At 38.9% G+C, this 20746-nt stretch overlaps 1 protein-coding gene across 1 annotated transcript in view; it reads left to right on the top strand.

The window, feature by feature from the left end:
- slc27a6 (solute carrier family 27 member 6) overlaps positions 1 to 20746 on the top strand; it is a 42323-nt gene that overhangs the window by 10923 nt on the left and 10654 nt on the right. The window contains exons 4-7 of the mRNA XM_044333774.1: positions 5125 to 5249; positions 8973 to 9167; positions 19742 to 19832; positions 19920 to 20118. Of these exons, the coding sequence (XP_044189709.1) occupies positions 5125 to 5249; positions 8973 to 9167; positions 19742 to 19832; positions 19920 to 20118 (610 nt within the window). The remainder of the gene's footprint in view (positions 1 to 5124; positions 5250 to 8972; positions 9168 to 19741; positions 19833 to 19919; positions 20119 to 20746) is intronic.

The raw sequence follows: 20746 nt of genomic DNA, 5'->3' as shown, positions 1-20746 counted from the left end.
ATCTGGCCTTCTTGGAGTCTCTGGGTGGGGCCCTGGAGGGGGCGCTGTCCAGCAAGTCCGTAGTTCTGCTGGGGGACTTCAGTGCTCATGTAGGCAATGATGGAGAAACCTGAAGGGGGGCGAGCGGGAGGAACAGCCTGCCTGATCTGAACCTGAGTGGTGCATTGTTACTGGACCTCTGTGCTAGCCATGGATTGGCCATAACGAACACCATGTTTGAGCATAAAGTTGTTCATAAGTGTACCTGGTACCAAAACATCTTAGGCCAAAGATCGATGATCAACTTGGTAGTTGCGTCATCAGATCTGGTCGCATGTTTTGGACATTCAGGTAAAGAGAGGAGCAGAGCTGTCAGTTGAGCATCATCTGGTGGTAAGTTGGATCAGGTGGCATGGGAGGCTGCTGGACAGACCTGGGAGACCCAAATGAGTAGTGAGGTGGACTGGGAATGTATGGCCTTTCCCGTGAGGTCTTCATCTTCCACCTACAGAGGAATTTCTCCTGCATCCCAGGGGAGGTTGGGGACATCTGAGTGGGCCATGTTTAGGACCTCAGTTGTGAAGGTGGCTACTTAGAGTTGCCGCCAGAAGATCATCGGTGTCTGTCGGGGCGGCAACCCAAGAACCTGCTGGTGGACACCAGCAGTATAGGAGGCCATCAAGCTGAAGAAGGAGGCCTTTCAGGTCTGACTGCCCCAGGGATCTCTTGAAGCAGCAGCTGGGTACTGAAGGGCCAAAGGGGGAGCTCAGGTGATTGCTGAAGCAAAAACCCAGGTATGAGAGGAGTTCATGGAGCCATTGGGGAAAGACTTTCAGTTAGCCTCAAAAAGTTATGGCAAACCATCAGGTGACTCAGGAAGGGGAAGCAGGGCTTAGCCCAGCCTGTTTTCAGCAGGGATGGAGAGCTTTTCTTGTCAGGCAGGGGAAAGAACACTTTAAGTATCTCTCCAAGGAACAATGTGGATTCCCTCCTGGCTGTAGACCAGTGTCAGATCAAGTTTGACTCATTCTCAGTGGGTGTTGGGCTCTGCCTGGGTTGTCCCTTGTCACTTATTCTGTTTGTGATTTTCATGGACAGAATCTCAAGGCGGAGTCTGGGGGAGGAGAGCATCTGGTTTGTAATAAATGAACCTCAGGATTGCTTCTCTGCTTTTTGCAGGGGGCAGACTCAGAACATGCTGTAGGGACTAAATATCTAATATGTAATAAATAAAATAATTATTATAATTATAATTATAATTATAATTAAACATAATTAAATAAAACAGAGAGAAGTCTGAAATGAGAGAATTTGCAACCTGAGAGTGTGCTTGGCCAGTAATCTTGATGATTAATCGATTAAAAAATTGTTATTGAAAATGATTACTGGCGATCAACTAATTAATTGACATTTCAGCCCCAACTTAAATTTTAATTTACATAATGTAAACCTACATAAAACTTGATAAAGCACATTGGAATAAGAAGCACTGCAGCAAGAGAGTTCAATTAGGGCCTAAAACCAACATTTAAAAAAAACATTAAAAGATCTGCAATAGCAGTTACAAATAATTCAGGCTTTTTCAGGCTACTAAAACTTTTTTTTACATTGTAACATACCATAAAAATAGGCCTAATCAAAAAAACAGGGCAATACAACAGCAGCATTGCTGTGAATGATAAAGAAGAAAAGTTGTTTTCCAGCTGGTTTTAACTCATCTCAGTGCTTCATTGTTTACAAAGTTTTCTCTGGATTTTGATTTAAAGTAGTAGAGAGCATCAGTTGAGGTAGAGTCAGAAATGCTCAGAACTTTGCAGGTGTTGATGAACTGATGATGTTGATGGAAAAAAGAAGGCTTCATGTAATTGTTCACATATAGTATAGTACAGTGGCTATAGAGAAAGTCAAGGCAAGAAAGGTTTTCTCATCCTTTTCTCTTAGGCAGAATATTTAAGACAAGACTGAGCTCAGATGGTATCCTTAGAATAGAAAAATAAAAGTGTGGGGGGGAAACACAGAAGTTACCGAGCAAAGGAGGTGAGCAGAAATTTAGACTTTCCAAATAGACAAATATGTTTTGCCCATTTAACTTCAAAGGATCTACATAGAATTTGTACATAAAAGAAGTTGGTTTAGGATTGACATTAATATGATGATATGAAAGCCTTTGTCCTCACTACATGAATGTAGCCCACCCACACGCCTTTATCCATTATAAGCTTTGAATCCCATGTTAGATACAGAGGAGCAGTTCTCTTGGTAAACTGGCTTTCAGGGCTGCAGACAATGTCTACTGCACATACTGTAACTGCCAAAATATGTGACCCCTTTGAGGACCCACTGTTTCACTTCAACTAGCAGCTTAATTAGAGGCTTCGAAGCAGGAATAGGACGCTGGACACTATTATGGAGAATTTCATTATTGTTTTAGGTCACTGTTGCTTGCCCCCCTCATGGAAAAGTCCACTGTATGAACCTTCATATTTGAGTTTAGATAACATAATAGTGCAGAAGAAACTGCTTGTTCATCAGTTAGCAAAACAGCTGATTGATTGGTTGAAAACATAAGTAACTGTTGTCATTAATTTGTATGTAAGCTGTTTAAGTATATAAATGTATCTTCTGAACTACAGGTCAAGCTTAAAAGTAATGTTGCACATCTACATAAAATGGTTTTGTAATATCAGCTATATTGTTGAATCCTTGGTTTCTGTATTTGTTCCAACTGTTGGTTGAGAGTTCAGTGTCCTTCACTTGTAGAGATCAATGTCCCGACAGGTTGTCCTGAGAAGCCCTGGAGAGGCCGTTGTCCTGACAGTTTTATATGTTGAAATGTACTAAACTTTGTACACATTTATCACATCCAGACTTCAGACATCCTATTTGATAAGAAAGGGCAAGCACAAATTTAGACCAGCAGATGTAGACATGTCACCAGCAAAAGGCAAGAAATGTGATAGCTGCTGTAGATTTAACACATTTCATTTTTCTTGATAATGGATGGCACATATTTAACTGGAACTGCAGATCTGAAACTGGAATTGTGGTTCTGCTGAGATTCTGAATAGTTTGATGTTTGACATTATCTGGTTTGCTAAGATGAGACACAGATACTGTACATGGTGTAGTACTTGACACACCCCAGCCAGAACAACTGACAGTTTTGGAATTAAAAGATAGGTTCTGTTGACATACATACACTGTGTCCTTGTTATTTGCAATGGATTTGCGTAGTAGGCCAAAGAGCACGTCACACTTGATTGAGTTTTTGAAAGACATCAATGAGGCACCATGTGTTCTGTTTGAGGTATCTCTGTTTGCACTGTGAGTGCATCGATTAACAGTTCTACCTGTTTGTGAAGTGACTGCATCAGTTCAGAGAGGTCAGCAAATGGGTTGTGTCTCAGGTGCATTTGGTGTTATTTTCCCTGATTTCCCACATTTTGGATTCCATCTGGAAAAACATTGTATGTTTGATGTTGTTTCTGAGGATATTCTTGGCAAGAGTATACCATATAGTTGATGTAACAATACCTGTTTTGCTCAGCTTTAATTGAAAGCATGAAGTTCAGGACACTTCTGAACTGGACTTCCCAGGCAATTGGGAATCCTGCCATGCTCTGCCTCACCTAACAAGCCTGGCCAATCAAACGCTGTAGTTCATAGGTGGATGAGAGTGGAGTCAAGTTCTGCCAATGCTAGTGAAGGAGGTGCAGCCTGAGAGGAACATGTTTACACCAGGTTGTGGTCTTCGAGTCCTCCTTTGGTGCAGTTGTACATTTTACAGCCCTTTATCACAACCAATGGTTACAGCCTTCTGCAGTTGGTGGAAATGTGTCACTGTGCATCAGTGTCTTTGCCTTTGTTTGTAGAACAAGAGATTCATGATGATAGACAGAATCTGCACACATGCAATGTATACTGCATTGGGCCTAAAATCAGGGCTGCGTTCTAAGAACTGGTTCCTAAGATGTTTTCTGACCACATGGGAAGGCAAAACTGTTCCAAATGGCCACACTCAAAGCCAGTGGTCATAGAAAGGGTGAGCGATCTCTCCTGGAAGACAACCTACTGTCTCACCTCCACACACCTGGCCAAAGGCTGTGTTAAGTGGCCTTGATTTTTGAATTGTCAGTTTTCAGACAGAAATTGTCAGAACCAATATAGATGTTGTTCAACCACTTCGGTTGGAATATACAGACACCTTAGGGCATGAGTATGCTGTTGAACAGCACCTGACCTTGACAGCTATATCAGAACTGCTTCATTTGTATTTTGAAATAGACAATCCAACAGTCACACCTACCTTACGCAGTGATTGGCCAGGTGTGTGGAGATGGGAAAGAAGGCAGGATTTGAACTCTATCTCTCAAGCTCCTTTTTCACTCTTTATACAACTACTTCTGTCACCTCTGTGACTGACATTACTGGCTGACATTATCCCCTCTTGGCACAGTCCATTATGTCTCTGCGACAGCAGTGTGGTCATTGGTAAAGGATATAAACACTTTTGCCTTTAGACGAGTTTGGACAAAACTTCATATGAACTAGTTTGCTTGAAACATACTGAGACATTAAATGTGCCTTGGTACTTTTGTCTTTTTTGCAAATTTGCATGGTGTCTTGAGTGTTCAAAACCAAATTAAAAAATCTGCTAAAAGCTACTTAGCATTATTAATTTCTAGTTGACATTGTGGGTGTATGTGATGTGCTATTGTGTGTTGCTATGTATTTTGTATTATGTGTCCTGTGTGTTTTTGGCTTTGTACTGTTACATGTTTTAATTGTGACCTGCCGAAGGGACTGCAGATGAAAATTAGCTAACTCTGGTGCAGTACATCAAATGATAACATTTATGTTTAACACTGTACATGGTCCCAATAAATACATCAAATGCAAAATCTCACAAGAACAAGAGATTTAAACAGAACATGTACATGCTTAATGACAAGGTTCTCAATAGTACCACCAAACTACATTGAATACATCTCCTCTGTCATCAAAATATTTGACATTTACATCCTATATGGAAATTAAATTCTAGTCTATAGATATGATAATAACCCATTATTGAAAAGAGGGAGAACATGATAATTGTATTCTTGAATGGTGAATTGAATGACATTGTCTTGTATTCCATCACAGGTGCAACCTGCGTCCTGAAGAAGAAATTCTCAGCCTCACAATTCTGGAATGACTGTCGAAAACACAATGTGACTGTTTTCCAGTATATTGGAGAACTCTGCAGATACCTCTGTAACCAGCCCAAGGTAATCCTTAGTATTAATAACTTAAAAAATAATATTATACCTATGAATGTACTGGAAAAAGTACGTATTTACATATATTTCCAGAACATCTTGGTATAAATTATCCATCAAATAATATTCAGATTGTTGTTATGCCCTTTAGAATACTTTCTAGGAGTTAGTTTGCTATGAAACAAATAAAGTCACTTTAGTTATATACACACATTCCCACAACAGGCCTTGTCCCTCCTACTGCAATCAGTGCCTCCCTGATTTTCCAGAATTATTTCTTTGTGTGATTGTTAAATGTGGATTTGAAGTGAAAGTCTGGAAAGAGGCACTCAGTCTTGAGACTGATACACCAAAACCATTCTTAAAATATCCTCAATATTTTCTTCCATTCTATTCTGCCTATTCTACTCTGATTCATTTGCTCAATTCCATTGCATGTTGTTAATATCTCAACATCTACATTTAACTTGTTATCTACACACCAGACTATAAAACAGATCCATATAATCAACATGCATGTCCACTTAATGATAGACAGAGCGAGCAAGTTAGAGTAGAGCACAGGAATAAAACATCAATGCCCTTTACAGTAGGCAGAACTTTTTCCTCTGTAGGGTCCTTCTACAGTTACTGCTACTTGTGAATCATTTCAGTAACATCATGCACAACTGTGGCCGAAAGACAAGCACAGTCTTTGTTTTAGTGTTTGCGTCCTGCTGTGGTGGACACATAGACATGCACGCACACACAGTATGAGGGCAGAGCATGTTCTTATTGAGGCTGGACTCAAAGTCCTCTTTGTCCACTTGTTTTGTCATTTCACTGTGTGGGTGAAAGGCTGGCCGTGGCACTGTCCTCACTACTGATTGGCAGTGTCTGGGAAATTAAAGATATGCGCACAGACAGCTCATAAGCAAATGTTCACAATATGTGCACACAAGAATGAATACTATCACTAATTGTATGCTATCAATATGTACAAAAAAATGGTTTGCTCACAGGTGGTTTTAGTCTTGATTTTAGTCATCGGATGTCTGGATCTTACGTTATCAGTGAGCAAATGTTCGCAGCAGCTCGGCTCGCAGCCACTCTGGACGTCCTCTGTCCGCCGAACAGTGTGGGAGAAACAATTTGAATCACCAAGTCTGTTTGTTTTGGAGAGGAGGAGACTTCTGCGGATAATTCGGCTCTTCCTGAATGATGAACATTGAAGGAATATTAACTGGGAGAAGGTGACTGCAATGATGGCAATGATGGTTGTTTAACAATGAAGACAACAACTCCCATGATCCCACACTACTTCACAATGTCATCAAACTTTTGTTTTTTGTTTTGATTGAGAGACCACTAGCTGCAGAAAATTACATTTTGTACATGTAAGATTTTACTATATGAAACCCTGTTTCTGATGCTATTTTTGGCATTTGTTCTGCAACAGCCATTCACTGAATTTGCATTCTGTAATTACTTCTGTGTATAGTAGTTGTCATTGTCACTGGTGGAGTCTACCTTTCCTCCATAGGATCCAAACTGTGTACCCAAAAATTGAGTTCACACAATGCCAACAATCAATGAAGACTTCACTGTTAATGTGACATCAAAACACTCATATGTTACCAAAGACGGAAGACTAACCCACTTACCCATTTAGTTCATATGGTCCAAATTCTTGCTCTCCATACATTTTTCTTAAAGTGAACAATAGTTCAACATTCAGCATTTGAAATGATTCCCTTAGAGAATTCCACAGTTTGACTGAAATACACATCTGCTTCAATGTGCATACCTCATCAGCTGATCCCAACACAAACAACCTCTGCAAATGTCCAGTCAACAATCTATTTTTTGGCTCTATACATAACTATAACAGAGTTTTTAATTCCATTGAATCTTTCAGTTTCATCACCCTTGACCTGGTAAACAGTCTGTTGCTATGCTCTATTGAATCCACCTTATTTATAATCCTTATGGCTCTTTTCTGTAGTGTATATAATGGTTTTATTTGTAATTACATAATTGTTTTGGTGGTCTTGCCATCAGCTCCTAGAAATGTCATCAATTGTTATTTGCATCCATTATTTTTGGAAATTTTACAGTTAATTTGCAGATTGCGAATGCACTGGGAACTGCCTTTGAAGTATGATTGACAGGTCAATAGTCTAACTGGCTTGTTTTCGAACTCTATTGATCAATTGTTGTTGTGTTGAGGTGATATCAGCTGCATTGATATACATTTTGTTTCTTGTTTTGTTGAATGTGGTGAAGCTGCTCTTGTATTTTCTATTCAGGGTGTTAAAAACTCATCTGGTTCAAACATCTGTCTCTTACCTTCACCACTGTATGCCGTGTGGTTCAATTTTTGCCATAGCATCCTCAGCCAGGTGGATTTGTGGTTTTGTGGAGTATTGAGGTTGTTCCACAGCTTTCTTGATTTTCTTTCTATCTAATAGAAATGCCCCTGCCACCCTGACTCCAGAACAAGTCAGAATAATGAACACTAGGATGACTTTTAGCTTCTATTTGATGTTTTGTGTAACTTCAGGGGTGGCTGTGGCTCAAGCAGGTCATCCACCAAATAGAAGGTCAGTGGTTTGATCCACGACTCCTCCTGTCCGCATGTGGAATCAATCTTGGGCATGATACTGAACCCCAAATTGCTCCCAATGGCTGCGCCATCAGTGTGTATGAGTGTATGTGTGAATGGGCGAATGTTGGCATGTGTTGTAAAGTGCTTTGTGTGGTCGGTACACTCGAAAAGCGCTATATAAATGCAGTCCATTTACCATCTTCACAGTCAACCACATGTATGTCATTATATGTAAAAAAATAAAATAATCACTTCTCCTACAATTTCAAGTGAAGTCCCCAGAGCCTAGCTGTAACCAAATATAAAACTATTTCACCCAGGTCAAAAGGGCAGTCTTCCTAACTTCTCAGTCCCACCACTTTTTCATCTCCATATTGAATCAATTTAGCCTTAATTGCAAGACCCAATTAATGGACATACCAAAGCCTCATTTGCATAACAGTGGTTGTTTTTGCATTGAAACATATAAGATTGAATTGTCAATGAAGAATAGATGGTTTGTAGGACCATTTTTTCTTTTTTTGCTGTTTATTTCAAGCACATCATATTCAGTAGTGTGTGTGTGTGTGTGTGTGTACTGGTGTTGTGGGGACATAAATCTGTTTACACAGTCACATGTGGGGACTCGCCTCCCTTTTGGGGACAAAAAGCAAGTCCCTATATCTTAAATCATTACATCTTAGGGTGAAGACTTGGTTATGGTTTGGGTAAACCTCTAGGAAATTAATGTAAGTCAATGTAATGTCCTCTGACGCACACAGGGGTGTGTGTGTGTGTGCGTGTGTGTGGTCAAAAGCAACTTTTGTTTACATTGATTCTCTCTTTCATTCTATGAATGTGTTTAAACCAATTAATGGTATTCCTTTGTTTGTGACACATGTCCACACACACACACACACACACACACACACACACGCCCACACACACACTACATATATTTCCTGAGGACTGTAATTTGAAAACTCCTTGCATAACTGACATTTTTCTATATGTATACTCCAGTGTTGACTTAATAATAATATGATTAAGTATTTACATGGAGCACATTTTTGAATGATAACCATTTACATCTGATTGAGAAATTATCAGTTGTCACCTGTCAGATCTTCTCTGCTGATGTCATCACTTTTCTCTCTGTCCATCAGACAGACATGGATATGGTTCACAAGGTGCGGATGGGAGTTGGGAACGGGCTTCGGCAGGATGTCTGGCGGGAGTTCCAGAGTCACTATGGAAACATTAAAATGTGTGAGGTGTACGGCTCCACTGAGGGAAATCTGTGTTTCATGAACCACATCGGCAAGATCGGCACTGTGGGTCGCTCCAACTTCTTCTACAGGGTGAGTGGTTGACAATTCCAAAGCGTGATACCAAAATGTCCCCGCTCACACACTGGTCACACATTTTTGTAAGAGAAGATGTGAGAAAGGCAGATGAAATCTGATTTAAATTTGAATACACCTTGTTTGTGCATTACCTACTTCTAATGATTCTAATGTAAAGTGGTCAGCCACTCACAGTTACAGGCCTTTACTTCACCAGAAAGACCATAAAATAGGAGGCTTTGAGGTTCTGTGTAACTGTAATGTCCCTGTCCCCTGTTTGTATTTTACCTCCTTCTTTTTAACCATAGTTGCTGTAACACAGCTAATATGATAAAATGTAAATGTAAAGTTCAGCATTGCCAAGATAGTTTGCAGTTGGTCTACAACACAAATTCACATTCACCCAGTGTTCACTAAAGTTGTGACCTGTGTGAAAGCTCACCTTCAAAAGCAAATCCACTTATTGCAGCAATTCCATTAAAAGGAACTACTTTTGTTAAAAAGTTGTGCTCCTGTTGTGATCCTCTGGAGGCTGTGAACAACAAAATATTCTGTCTGGTTCATAGAGCCATGCATTGTCTGGTAAAGAGCGACAAGGAAGACAAAGTCAAGTGATGTAATTCCTGTCCTACAGTACATGAAAACATTCCCAGTGCATGGGATGGGGCCTCAATATGCATGATGTCACTTGGGAATTCCCATTGACACGAGTATGGGATTTCTTTCTTTTTTTCAGTCATATAGAATAGGTTATTAGTCAAAGTCAAGTCAGTTTTATTTATATAGTGCCAACTCACAACAGAAGTTATCTCAGGGCACTTTTCACATAGAGCAGCTCTTTAATTTACAGGGACCCAACATTCCCCTATGAGCAAGCACTTGGCGACAGAGGAAGAAGCCTCGAGCAGAACTGGGCTCTAGGTGGGCAGCCATCTGCCTTGACCTGTTGCCATATAGTGTTTTAACAGTCCATTGGTTGGATGGCCCAGTGTGCTGAAGGCCTGTTGCTCTGAAAATGCACTTTCTCTGGAGTTTTTTGCCACTAATATCTTAGTGTATTTTGAAGTTCAGATGCGAAGATACCATTTACAAAATAATTGCTTTTTAGTGTGCCCATTGACTAAAAATATAAAAATGAATAAATTGGGCAGTTCCGTGCACACAGGCACACATAAATAAACATAAAAATTCACAGGTATGCGTGGATACATGTTTTTTTTTTACCATTTGGTTCCGCAGTGGAGAAACAACTGAAGAAATGTCAGGAACAAAGTTAGTGAAGGCCAAAAGATGAATATCAGCTTGAACAAAGAAAAGTCCTGCCAGTTTCATTCACTACAAACATAACAAGACATGAATATCTCATATTTTGGATAACGTTTTCAGCAAAGTTACTCTAAGTCATAAACTATGAAACGTCGCTTCTGCCTCTTCACTTCCCATAGAGTAAACAAGCAGAAATACGGACAGCGCCACTCTGCCATTGCAAGCCACATTGTGGTCGGAAGGTTTATAATATAATATTTATGATAATAAATAAAACTAATAAATAAAACTAGTGTCTATAGTTATCAAGTGCAGCTCATACTTCCATAACCAGGTGGTCCATGACCATGATCCACAGGAACCTGTGAGACCAGAAAGCACAAAAACTCCGGGGAAGAAGCCCAGAGAAGTTAGTAACATGCATTGATTATACATGAATGTGTATAATCAGTGCATCATGGGAGGTCCCCTGCCAGTCTAGGCCTATCACAGTATATTTAGGTGCTTGTCCAAGGCAAGCCTGGACCATCCCTAACTATTAGTTTTATCAAAATGGAAAGTTTTAAGTCTACTCCCAGACCAAAACTGGAAAATGGTTCCACAGGAGAAGAGCCTGATAGCTGAAGGCTCTGCCTCCCATTCTACTTTTAGAGACTGTAGGAAGCACAAGTAAGCCTGCATACTGAGAGCACAGTGGTCAAGTGGGGTAATAGGGTACTATGAGCTCTTTAAGATATTATGGTGCCGGACCATTAAGGGCTTTGTAGGCGAGGAGAAGGATTTTAAATCCTATTCTAGAGTTTACAGAGAGCCAGTGCAGCAAAGCTAAAATGGGATGATGATATGATCTCTTGGCGTAGTTTTTGTCAGTACACGTGCAGCTGCATTCTGGACCAGTCTTTAGAGACTTGGCAGGATCAGACTGATAATAAGGAATGTGCCTGATTTTTGCAATGTTACGTAGGTGAAAAATGGCAGTCCTTGAAATTTGTTTTATGTGGGAGTTAAAAGACATATCCTGATCAAAGATGACTCCCAAGTTCCTTACAGTGGAGCTGGAAGCCAGGGTAATGCCATCCAGAGTAGCTATGTCATTAGATAATGAGTTTCTGAAGTGTTTAGGGCCAAGCACGGTCACTCCAGTTTTGTCTGAGTTTAGAAGCAGAAAATTGCAGGTCATCCAGGTCTTTATGTCCTTAAGGCATGTTTGGAGTTTAGTTAACTGATTTCATCTGGCTTCATTGATAAATATAATTGGGTATCATCTGCATAACAATGAAAATTTATGGAGTGTTTCTGAATAACATTACCTAAAGGAAGCATATATAAAGTAAATAGAAGTGGTCCAAGCATAGAGCTTTGTGGAACTCTGTGTTTAACTTTTGTTTGCATGGAGGATTCATCAAATGTGTATAAACTGAAATTGATCTGATGAATAGGCTTTAAAGCAGCTTAATGCAGTTACTTTAATGCCAATTAAATGTTCCAGTCTCTGTAATAGGATATGATGGTCAATGGTGTCAAATGCAGCACTAAGATCTAACAAGACAAGTATGGATAGAAGTCCTTTGTCAGAAGAAATTAGGATGTCATTTGTAACTTTCACCTGTGCTGTCTCTGTCCTGTGATGCGCTCTAAATCCTGACTGAAAATCCTCAAATAAGCTATTGTTATGTAGAAAGTCATACAGCTGATTGGCGACTGCTTTCCGAAGTATCTTAGACAGAAAGGGAAGGTTAGATATAGGTCTATAGTTGGCTAAAATGCCTGAATCAAGAGGTTTAATTACAGCTACTTTAAAGGACTGTGGTACATAGGCCATTAATAAAGACTTATTGATCATATCTAGTAAAGAAGTGCTAATTAAGGGTAAGACTTCCTTAAGCAGCCTAGTTGGGATGGGGTCTAAGAGACAGGTTGATGGTTTAGATGAAGAAATCGTTGAAGTTAGTTCAGGAAGGTCGATTGGAGGAAAAACAATCTAAAAATATATCAAGATTTACAGCTGTTTCTAAGGTTCCTGTGTTTGGGGATAAATCGGTGCCTGTTAAGGGCAGGAGGTGATGAAGTTTCTCTCTAATAGTTGGAATTTTATCATTAAAGAAGCTCATAAAGTCGTTACTACTGAGAGCTATAGGAATACATGGATCAATAGAGTTATGACTCTTTGTCAGCCTGGGCCTTCCTTTATGTTTTAAGACTATCTTGCCAGACTAAGCGAGATTCTTCCAGTTTGGTGGAGTCGAGTGTCATTCGCAATGAGCCTGCAGCACTATCAACAAAATGATCAATTTTGGAGGGACTAAAATTATCATAAGAGTCCTCTGTTGTGTTGAGACATGGCACTGAATTCAATGCTGATGGAACTGCCTCTTTAAATTTAGCTACAGCACTATCAGATAGAAATCCAGTGAAGATATTTTTGTATAATAGTGTGTAGTCCAGTAAGGAATTCAAAACTTCATCTGATAAAATAGGATTTTGTGGAAAAACTAGTCAGAAGTCAGAACAAGGTTGAGGGTGTGGTTAAGACAGTGAGTGGGTTTGTTTACAGAGAAGCCAGTTGAGTCTAATAATGAAATAAACGCAGCGTTAAGACTATCATTATTGACGTCCACACGAATATTAAAATCACTCACTATAATTACTTTATCTGCACTAAGGGCTAAGTTTGATAAAAACTCTGAGAATTCAGATAAAAATTCAGAGTACAGGCCAGGAGAACGGTACACTATAACAAATAGAATTGGCTGTAAAGTTTTCCGGGCTGGTTGTGAAAGACTAAGAACAAGGCTTTCGAATGAGTTATAATTAAGTTTAGGTCTATGGTTGATTATTAGGTTTGATTTGAAGATGACTACAATTCCACCTCCTTGGCCAGTGTCTTGAGGAATGTGAGTATTAATATGACTGGGGGGAGTGGATTCATTGAGGCTAATATATTCTTCATGACACCAGGTTTCAGTAAGACAAAATAAATCAATATGATAATCTGAGATTAGAGTGTTTATTAATACAGCTTTAGATAACTGAAAGATCTAATGTTTAAGAGTCCACATTAAATTCTCCTATTTTGTTGTACTATTGCAGTGGTGGTGTTAATTTTTATTAGATTTTTATGAATAACTCCTCTTCTGTTTACTTTAAAAATAATTGATTTAAGCGGTCAGGGGACAGACACAGTCTCTATGTGGTTTCACATAAGTCCAACAGAAGTTATTCAGGGTCTTGACAGCTCACTGTTCATCTCCCAGCTGCCTTAATTCCTTAGAGAGCAATATACAGCTTATGAATTTACAATGTAGTAACTACAAATGTAGCTGCTAGCAGCAGTGGACACATTTCCACTGAGTGACAATGAACGCTGATTTTCCTGTTTGCTCTGGAAGTGCAAGGCATTGTGGGTGTTGAAGTCTTGACTGTGCTATCTCTAAATTTTAAGTAACACTTCAACATTTTGGGAGATATACTTACTCTCAATTTCATATCAAGTACAGAGGTGGTGCCAGGATGTGGTTAGCCTAGCTTAGCATAAAGACTGGAAGCAGGGGGAAACTGCTATCCTGGCTCTGTCCAAAGTTAAAAAGTACATTAAGCACTTCTAAAGCTCACTAATTAACATCTATAATATCAATATCTTGTTTGTTTAATCCATACACAGAAACATTCATGTAAAAATGACAGTTTGTGGTTTTAGGAAGAGTTAAGTGCTGGAACATTTTTTTTTAATAAACAACAGGAGTGTCTGTTAGCAGCTTCCGGAAGTCTTGTGAAGTTGCCAGGTTTGGTACTACTGTGCCTCTACAGAGACCAAAACCAAAATCTGTGTTCACTGGCCTTATCTGACAACCTGTCTTTTAGTTAGAGCCACTACACAGAGGTAGTGAGCAGATGGATACACGTCACCAAGAAATAGTTCCGGCATGTAAGTCTTGTTAAAATTACTTGTTTTCTCGTTTTTCCATTTCTGTTGTTCTTTGGATTCTTGATTACTTCAGTCCTGATGTTATACATGTCATATATGTTTTTTGCAGCACAGGTCACTTTGTACATGTGCGTAGAGGGAGAACTAGTTCAAGTAACAGAAGTAGTGAGCGGATGCATACGCAGCAGCTCCTCTTTTTTAGTGTTTTCTTGTGATATTAGACAGGCATGTCATCATATTTTTATGTATTCCATACAGTTTTGAACTAGAGCTACAACAATTAGTCAATTAATCGATTAGTTGCCAACTATTTTGATAAGCGATTCATTTTTGATTCGTTTTTTTTAAAGAAAAAAAGTCCAAATTTTCTGGTTCCATCTCCTCAAATGTGAATATTTTCTGGTATCTTTAGTCTGCTATGACAGTAACCTAAATATCTGACATTTTATGGACCAAACAACTTATCGATTACTCAAGAAAATTTTCAACAGATTTATCAATATTGAAAATAATCATTAGTGCAGCCCTAGTTGATTTCTTGATGCTGGAGTAATGTTCCTATTCGCCTAGAATGTGGTGTAAATGAAATGTCTATACCTTTCATTTACACCATTTCTGTGCAGAATGATATATGTGCAGAATTTGATCTCACATTCATCTGCTGAAGGAGGAAAGTTCCTCTGTGCTCACCTTAAATCTCAGTTTAATACATCTACCTATGAGCATGATTTTTGACATCACAAATAGCTTGGATCAAATCGTGGTCCAGCATTCAACTTATAGTTGTGTGATGTGGAAACTTGAAACCTCCAGTGCACATACACAGAGAATGGACTTTTCAGTGAAGAAGCAGACATCTTTTGGCCAGCAGTTAAACACTGAAATTAACAATATTTACATATACACGAGATTTTGGAATTTTTAATGAGGGAGAGAGAGAAGATGTCATTCCAGGAGTTTAACAAGGTAACTGAACTTAAATTACCTGTGACATACAGATTATTATTCATAGTAGAGCATTTTATTGTATCTTAAAACATGTCTGGAGGGGATCTTTAAACATTTGATGGTAACCCAGGTCTGTGACTTAAGTTTGGAGTTGCATACCTATACCACACACATTAATTTCCTAAGAACTGCTGAAGGCACATCTTTAACTGTCGCAAAGGCGGTGAGCATGAGGAGAATTTGCTTACTAAAGTGCACATGGTTAGTGGTGGGGGAAGGGGTAAACAGCTTAGAGGAGATCTGCCAGGTCATGTATTAGCCAGGATGTGTGTAGGGAGTGTCCTCCATCACAGGGGTCTATAAGAGGTCAATCAGCTGACTGCAGTTAGTGTGTATGGGGTGACATAGTATCATGAACACCTGTGAGATACAAGGTAGTCCAATATAACAGTAAATATCTTTGTTGAAAATCTTCAGTTTTTGTTGTGTCAGAGTTTTTGATACACCTTACGATGTAATGTACTGCGTTGTGTTTCTGTTTTTTATTATATTTTATTATAGATGGTGATGATCATGAAGTACTTATGCATGAAACCACAAATTAGTATAAACCAAATCCATAATACAATGCATACATCTTCAAATGACACTACACTAAAATCCCAAAATTTAAGAATACCAATTCACATCAGCTCTATAACAAGATTAAACCTAAAACCATCAAAGATAATTTGACAACAAATCCTATTTCGATCATTTGTATATCATCATTGTACAGTACAGAAGATAATGTAACTAACTTATCACTTATACCAAAATCACAGCTCACACAACCTATACTGTGAGTCGTTTTGAATCTGCTGACCTCAGTATTTGGAAGAACACCATGTGCAAGTTAAGTTCTTTGGCTTTTGGATGAGTGTGATTCATAGCTACATTTGTGATCAACATGTATATTTACCAATCAACCATAACATTAAAACCACCTGCCTAATATTGTGTAGGTCACCCTCGTGCCACCAAAACAGCTCTGACCTGTAGATGCATGGACTCCAAAAGACCTCTCAAGGTGTCCTGGTATCTGGCACCAAGATGTTAGCAGCAGATCATTTAAGTCCTGTAAGTTGCAAGGTGGGGCCTCCATGGATCAGGCTCCACAGATGCTCGATCAGATTGAGATCCGGGGAATTTTTAGGCCAAGGCAACAGCTTGAACTCTTTGTCATGTTCCTCGAACCATTCCTGAACAATTTTTGCAGTGTGGCAGGGTGTATTATCCTGCTGAAAGAGGCCACTGCCATCAGGGAATACTGTTTCCATGAAGGGGTGTACTTGGTCTGCAACAATGTTAAGGTATAGGTGGTACATTTCAAAGTAACATCCACATGAATGCCAGGACCAAAGCTTTCTTAGCTGAACGCTGCACAGAGCATCACACTGCCTCTGCCGACTTGCTTTCTTCCCATAGTGCATCCTGGTGCCATCTCTTCTCCAAGTAAATGATGCACACGCACCCGGCTGTCCACATGATTTAAAATAAAAGATTCACCAGACCAGGCCACCTTCTTCCATTGCTCTGTAATTCAGCTCTGACACTCACAGACTGATTGTAGGCGTTTTCAGCGGTGGACAGTGGTCAGCATGGGCACTCTGACCGGTCTGCAGCTACTCAGTAAGCTGTGATGCACTATGTGCTCCGACATCTGTCTATCATAGCCAGCATTAACTTTTTCAACAATTTGTACTATAGTAGTTCTTCTGAGGGTTCAGACCAGATGGGCTAGCCTTTGATTCCCACATGCATCAGTGATCCTTCGGCACCCATGACCCTGTCACAGTTTCACTGGTTGCCCTTCCACTTTTGGTAGGTACTGACCACTGCATACCAGGAGGACCCCACAAGACCTACCGTTTTGGGGATACTCTGACCCAGTCATCTAGCCATCACAATTTGGCTCTTGTCAAAGTCGCTCAGATCCTTACGTCTGTCCATTTTTTTTTTTGCTTCCAACACATCAACTTCAAGAACTGACTGTTCACTTGCTGCCTAATATATCCCAACCCTTGACAGGTGCCATTTCAATGAGATAATCAATGTTATTCACTTCACCTGTCAGTGGTTTTAATGTTTTGGCTGACTGGTGTGTGTCCTTAATTTAGATTTTAACAGGGTATATTTTCAGACCATTTTTCTTTAAACCGACTTTTAATGGTGTTAACATTACACCACAGAATACATCAGTCCTGTAGATACACAGCACACCAGCCCCCTCTAAAACTGAGTAAAGCCTTTAGCCCAGTGAGAACTGTGTGATTTACTCCAAACAAGTACATTCTTATTATTATCAAAAAAGCAAACATCTTACAATATGATGTGCCATTATACAATACAAATGTCATAGAATATGATTTAATACAATACTAATGTCAATGTCAGGTGTGTCTGTTATTTTATATTAGCATACTTTATATTTTCAGAAATATTTTTTATATTCTGAATATTTTAGCAACACAATACAAACATCTTAGAATATAATTGAATACGGTATAATGTAATACAACACAATATACTGTATTATAGTTACTATGAATTGTAATACAATAGTTTATTATATTTTCAAAATAAACATCTTACACGTGATATACTACAAGACAATAAAATATTACAGTCCAACAGTATAATATGATATGATATAATATAATATAATGTAATATAATGTAATATAATATAATATAATTGTTGACAAAAATACATCATATTAAAATTATGTGTCAGGGTAACATCATTATGTTGCTGAATCTTGGAGAGAGGTTGAGTAAAGAATGTTGGCTGTATAATCAGAGCTAAAGATTAAACTGTAAGTCTGTTTAGACAGTTAGGAAGGATGAACAGTGTGGTGGCTTTCCTGTGGCTGTGGTAGGTATTAGCCAGACTAATTCTAGTCTGTGGGGCTGCCGTTAATCACAGGAGTTACAAAAGAGTGGCTACATCAATTTAGCTTTAAGCCCTGACCTCAGCTATTCTTAGACCTATCTTGCTGACCCACAAACCGTTATAGAACACAGTTACAAAAGTGAAGTTAGGAAACACAATCATTTCAGAACATATCCCAATTCAGGTAACAGGATTGACAGTTCTAAAATATGAAGTTATCCAAGTGTTCAGGAGTGTTCATGTTTAAACTGAGGAAAATCTTAAAATACTTTCTTTCATTTGTGTGTAATAGAAGTTTTTCTTCTTGTTGATACATAATTTGCCATTACTCTTAAGAAACAAATACATTAAAAAAGTAGTATATATTTCTACTTACTGTAAAATGATCAGCTTCAGCTGACCCCAAGTAGCCAAAAAAATGAATGCAGTTCTAAATGAGTCGTGTAATTTCAGTGTTGTATTGCTTGTTTAATTTGCATACACTTAAATTGAATATGTTTTAGTTCTAATAGAAGTAATAAACTTTGAGTATGATATCACTCAAAGTAATATTGAGGTTAACTCAAGGTCCACTTCATAGCTTTTTCTGGAGCTTTCAACTGAATCTCACATATTATTCTTCATGACAACTGACCGAACGCCGATGAAGACCATGATATGCAGCTTGAAGGACGGGTTCACTGTTTTTCAAGTCTGTCCCAAAACAGTCAGGAGCCCAAACAAACGGTGAAACATATTCCTCTTGCTGTAATCATTCCTCCTGTTCATACTGACCATTAGAAGATCCCTTCATAATGCACTTACAATGGGAGTGATGGGGGACAAAATCCACAGTCCTCCCTCTGTTCAAAACTGTATTTAAAAGTTTATCTGAAGCTAATATGAAGCTTCAGCATCCAAATGAGTCAAATCAAGTTGATATCTTTCAATGTTACAGTCTTTTTTTGGTGCCAAAGTTCCTCTTTTTGTTACTATACTTCCATCACAGCTGTAAATGTGTCAGATATCCACTTGATATGACTAACTCAGACTGCTGAAGCTTCATATTAGCTTCACATCAACTTTTAAATGCATTTTTGAACAAAACAAGACTGACCTGAAAAATTGTGGACCTATTCTGTAAAGCTGAGGAAAAAGCTAGTACCTGGACCCTGAGTTTTGTTTTTTTAAAAGGAAGTAGTATAATTTTGGGCCTGCCATGACCACCGTATGCTTTTTTTGTTTGTTTGTTTGATAAATATAACAATTGCTGTAACATTTTTTCTCAGCAGACATTTTGACATGCCACAGCAGGAAACTGTTTAATAAAGGCTGCATTCAGTCAGTGTTCCAGCTCCAGGGCTCTGGCGCTGTGCATACTGACTCACTGGCATGGTGTCCTGGCATATCTAAATGGAACTGAGCCATCACTAATGTTATTTGTTCCACCTTTGTGGGTGATAGTTCCGTTCATTTAGTTTTATATTGCTATGCCACCGCACACTGTAAAAATATTTTCCTCTAACTTTTTGTGCAGCTCCTGTTCAAGTATGATCTGGTGAAGTATGACATGATGAAAGATGAACCAGTGAAAGACAAATATGGATTCTGTCAGCGAGTGGAAAAGGGTAAGAACTCTACTAAAAATTTCCATGAATGAGTTTTCTTTCACATTCATATTGATTTGATACTATCAGTCATATCTGTGTTCTCAGGTGAGACGGGACTTTTACTGTCTAGGGTGAGTGCCCTCAGCCCTTTCTTTGGCTATGCTGGAAGCAAGCAGCTGACTGAGAACAAGCTGATGAGGAACGTATTTGCGAAGGGAGACGCCTACTTTAACACAGGTGACCTCATGGCTGAAGACCAGGAGGGCTTCATCTCTTTCAGAGACAGAGTAGGAGACACCTTCAGGTACAGTTGGATAAGATGTTTGTTTTTACTGCAGGTGCAAACCATAGACCAGGACCTTTAAAGTCTCCATCCTCATGTTGATGTTCAGATTTATACCAGAAAGCCTGTGTTACAAACTGGAGGAGTGGAGTTTGAAACGTTGGCATTAACCAGGCAGGGAGAGGGTACAGCAAAGAGAAGACATTAAGCTGCATTATGGGAAATGTAGGATTCAGTGTTTTTGGAGCTTGACCCATACCGTGGACATGCAGTTTCTGCTGCTTCGATTTTGACCATTCTTTTTTATCCATCTTTTTCCCAAATGTATGGATTTGCAATAATAAGTCACTGGAGTACCTCTTTAGAGGAGGCAGGACTTTCTACAGATTTCTGAATAATTACACGCCTACTTCTAAATTGTCATTTTCTGTTTAATATTTTGAAAGAGTTCGTAGTTTCATGACTTTTTATTTTCAAAATAAAAACAGTATTCAAAAGGAATAAAAAGTGGTCTATGCATCTAATCTCTCACACTGTCACTATTAAATTGCCATGAAATTGAGGTCAGTCATAAGGTAGATATGCTTGAAATGAACTAGTTCATACAGAGTGTCATCAGATAGTCTTTCCTCCTCAAAAGCATTCATAT

The sequence above is a fragment of the Thunnus albacares genome, chromosome 18 (assembly GCF_914725855.1).
Source record: "Thunnus albacares chromosome 18, fThuAlb1.1, whole genome shotgun sequence".
NCBI lineage: Eukaryota > Metazoa > Chordata > Actinopteri > Scombriformes > Scombridae > Thunnus > Thunnus albacares.
This window is presented reverse-complemented; position numbering and strand designations above follow the sequence as displayed.